Here is a 4,324-nt window from a genome sequence, read left to right as displayed (position 1 = left end):
TGTGTGTGTGTGTGTGTGTGTGTGTGTGTGTGTGTGTGTGTGTCCATATAAATAAAAGTTCTACGTACAGTTTCATGTAGCTCTATCCCGATTTTTAACACTACCTTCGCTTCAGTGTATATTATTTCTATTTCTTTGTTGTGTATCGTTTGGTTGAGTTTGTATCGGTATCTGTAGTCATAACCAGTTCATTGACACAAGCGTATTTCTCTCATAGTCCTACCTACTGTACATCACGAGCCATCGATCTCTCCCTTTGCTCCCACACACACACTCACCTACCTACTCACGCATTTACTTATACACATTCACACATGCAAACATGCGAGAGAAAAAATATCATACATACATACATACATACACACATACATACATACATACATACATACATACACGAAATAATATACATACATTTATGCATGAACACGTGCATATACACATTCAAAGGTATACATATGAAACACACACTCGCTCTCTCTGTCACACACTTCGACATACCCACCATCTCAACTGGTTGTTCTCCCACTCGCGTGCAAACAGGCGAATGGATGCATGTAATCTGTGCCATGTGGATACCTGAGGTTCATTTCGGTAACGATCAGTATCTAGAACCAATCATGGATGTGGACAAAATACCCGCAGCACGGTGGAAGCTGAAATGCTACATCTGCGGTCTCAACAACGCAGGCGCTTGCATCCAATGCTCGACTAAGGTAAGGCGATATGTACAAACGGAATTATGCATGTTTACGATCGTTTATATATGTACATAATGTATGGTTTATTTATGTACATACTGTATGGTTTATTTATGTACATACTGTACGGTTTATTTATGTATATACTGTATGGTTTATTTATGTATCTGCTGTATGGCTTATTTATGTACATACTGTATGGTTTGTGTATGAATATGCTGTCTGGTTTATTTATGTATGTACTGTATGGTTTATTGATGTATATGCTGTATGGTTTGTTTATTTTTATACTGTATCTGTGTATATCTGTGCAACATAACTCATTCGGGATCTAGGGCAGTTGGGAGGCTTAATGCTACAACCGCACACTTGTCAATGTGGGTGCTTGCATTCAACACTCGACGGCAAAGAGATATGCGCTGATACTCCCATACGTATTGAGTATAGTGTATGTATGAGTGTACTTATGTAGGTATATTTACTACGTGCTATATTTAGACTACATTCCTGCATGTACATCTAGTAAACCTGCTACACCGTCCCACCATGCCACGTGTGCGCGGACTGTTAAGCTCTGTGCAAGGTTAGGTCTAGCTGCCCTCTCTCACCACCTTTCCCCACACTGCGTGTGATTCCACACCATGCCATCGTGTGTACTTAATCATGGAGACTTATACCATGTGTTCTATTTATAGACCTGCTACGCCGCCTACCACGCCACATGTGCGCGAACCGCCAATCTGTACATGAAGATGTGCAACATCCCGGAGAGCTATTGCGACGCTCACAGCCCAAAAGACTGGGGGGCTACGCTGGTTAGTACAATCCATACCACAACGGGCCGACCCAAGGTACTTATATCCGCCACGCTCAAGAAGCTTCTGATTGAGTCTGGCGTAGGCGTGTCTGCGGTGGCGGTCAATGACGCCGTCCCGTTGGTAGCTGTACCCACGGTGCCGTTGAAGGAGATGAGCGCGTTCTTGGCGGGGTATAAGGACAAAGTGCACGGGAAAGCCGACTTCCTGAAGAAAGTGATGCCTTATTGGTACGTTGACGTGTGTGTTGTGTCTGTGTGTAGTACGTTCTGGGTCGAGTATGTGTTTATGTATGTGTGTATGCGTGAATGTACTAGTGGTAACTCTGACAGTGGTGGGTAGATACTTAGCCGGGTAACTGGGCAAAGTGAGCTTTCTGAAGAATATGATTTTAAATTGGTACATCGACTTGTGTAAATTTATCTGCATTTAGTACTATAGTAGGGAATAATAATACGTGTACATGCACACGTGACTGTACCCCACGATATCGTTGACAGTTATGAATGCGACATCCAGACAGGCTGACTCTTTGAGGAGTTGTTTAAGATATACATATGTTTGCAGTTGTAGATATGTGCGTCCATACTGTGATTGAAGTAACTAGGTGTCGTTCTAGCTAATCTCAAGGGTAAAGCTGCTCTACGTGGCTCAGTTAATAAACTTATGCGCGTATGTATGAGTGTGTACCAATTGTAAGGGTAGTGATATGTATGGGTTACCTGCTCAGAGTTTTCCCCATCACTTTCTCATTCTACTATCTCGCCCAATATACGTATGTGGTGTACGTTATGTGTGCACATGACTCAGGTTTCTCAAGCGTAAGTCGCGATCCGGTGTGCCGTTGCTGCGCCGCTTGCACACGGCGTTCAAGGGTGAAGACGGAGATGCACTCGATGTTGAAGTACTGGACGGCGGCGGCAACAAGCTCAAACAACGGTGAGTGTGTGTGTATGCTGTGTGTGTGTGTGTGTATGAGTGTATGTATTGTGTGCTTGTATGTATACATGCCCGTTTGTGGTATGTATATGCCTTTGTTCCAGTCACGTGTGGGTGCTGGTGAGTGGCATAACTTCTTGTAGGCCGGATAGTATTCTGATTTCCTTCTTTGTGGTACTATCTGTTACTGTGCCTGAGCGTCTGAAGAATCAAGGGAGAAGGCATAAGTGTAGTTTCTGCAATAAACGCTTATTCTATCAGTCACCTTATAGCTAAGTCACAGATCAATGATGTACATAGGCTAAGTATATTTGGATCGCGATAACATCTCTTTGCAATTGAATTGGACGCCGCGGAGGTGTGCATAAAAAGTGATTATTGTAGGTATATCCTGTCCCTTACACACGCATACATTTTCACACTTAAACGTACACACTTACACAAATTCTATCCTCCATCCGCCCAATACCACTCACTTATTCGCACACAAACTAACGGAAATTCTGACTTTTGAAAAACAAAAACAAAAATCTATTTTTAGAATACAAAAACTGCGGATTGTGCTCGAGCGTCTGCGTATTCTGGCGGAGTTTACAGTCCGACGCGAACGGCTGAAGAAAGAACTCGTGACGATACAACGCTCAGTTACACTGAAACGACTGTGCCCGCTGGTGGCTGCCTTGTCCCAACTGTTAGACAGCTTGCGCAAACTCGACACCAGGTGCGTGAGCATGGTGTGGTGCTTGTGCACACGGATATGAGCGTGTAGTTAGTTTTGTTCAGATGCATGTGTGTGTTGTGGTGTACGGACTGATTTATTTATGTAGCGCCTGACGTTGGAGCTGGAGGTGAGTGCGTGTGCATGGTGTGGTACATGTGCACACGGATATGAGCGTGTAGTTAGTTTTGCGTAGATGCATGTGCGTGTTGTGGTGTATGGACTGATTTATTTATGTAGCGCCTGACGTTGGAGCTGGAGGTGACCGGATTCTGGGCGGGGTATTTATTGCGAACTATGTGTGTATAAATTTATTCGAAAATAAAAAACGTCGATGAGTACAATATACAGATACATCTTGGTGTGTGTTGTGACTTCTGGTTTGTGATGCCATACACGATGACTGTAAAATTTTCGTTACGTGCTTGCATAGGCAGGCCGTCTGATGTGTCATATATATATATATATATATATATACCATATACATCTCCCCAATTATATTGATTGTACCTGTTCCATCCTCCTTTCCTCCAGAGCGTTCTTCCATTACCCTGTGGATGTTCAGGAGGTTGAAGACTATCTGGATACCATTAGCCACCCCATGGACTTCGCTACCATGGGACGTAAGGTGGAGAACCTCGAGTATTGTACCCTCGATCAATTCCAGGCCGATTTCGAGCTCATTATTACGAATGCCACAGTAAGTCAGTGTGCGGAAGATAAGCTCCGCACCGCATTTTTGCGTGCGTGAATGTGTGTGTCCGTGCGAGAGAGTGCGTATGTGTGGGTACGTGTGTGTGTTGATGTACTTTTCGGTCACGCCACTGGCAGCAACTGTGCTGCTATGCACAATAATACGTCTCGTTAACCCCATGAAATTCAGACCTCGAGACTTTTAGGGTAATAGCCAAAAACAGGATTTCAGTTGTCTGGAATCTTACCATTTAGAATTCAAATTGTTGAATTTAAAATCTTAAAATTTGTTAAGTTCAAAAATCTTAAATCTTTCAACGTCGAAATATTAAAGTAAGTTTCAGCTATCTATCACCTTAGATATATCCAGTGCTTCGTGTTTGCCATTCTTATTACTGATACGTGCAGGCGTCAACTGCGCTGGCACAGCACCCTCTGGCAATCATAAATACATACGAATA

General features: G+C 43.3%; 1 protein-coding gene across 1 annotated transcript; it reads left to right on the top strand.

Annotated features, from left to right (window-relative positions):
- Positions 1–1,393: 1,393 nt before the first annotated feature.
- Positions 1,394–3,921, top strand: SARC_13180 (hypothetical protein; the record flags this gene model as incomplete). The annotated part of the gene is made up of 4 exons (XM_014292695.1): positions 1,394–1,743; positions 2,324–2,452; positions 2,994–3,173; positions 3,705–3,921. Coding segments are annotated over 4 exons (876 nt in total), but the record flags the coding sequence as incomplete, so codon positions are not given.
- Positions 3,922–4,324: the final 403 nt, after the last annotated feature.

Source organism: Sphaeroforma arctica (genome assembly GCF_001186125.1).
Source record: "Sphaeroforma arctica JP610 unplaced genomic scaffold supercont1.2983, whole genome shotgun sequence".
In the NCBI taxonomy this organism is placed as follows: Eukaryota; class Ichthyosporea; order Ichthyophonida; genus Sphaeroforma; species Sphaeroforma arctica.
The sequence above is the reverse complement of the archived record's forward strand: the minus strand, read 5'-3'. Positions and strand labels throughout refer to the sequence as shown.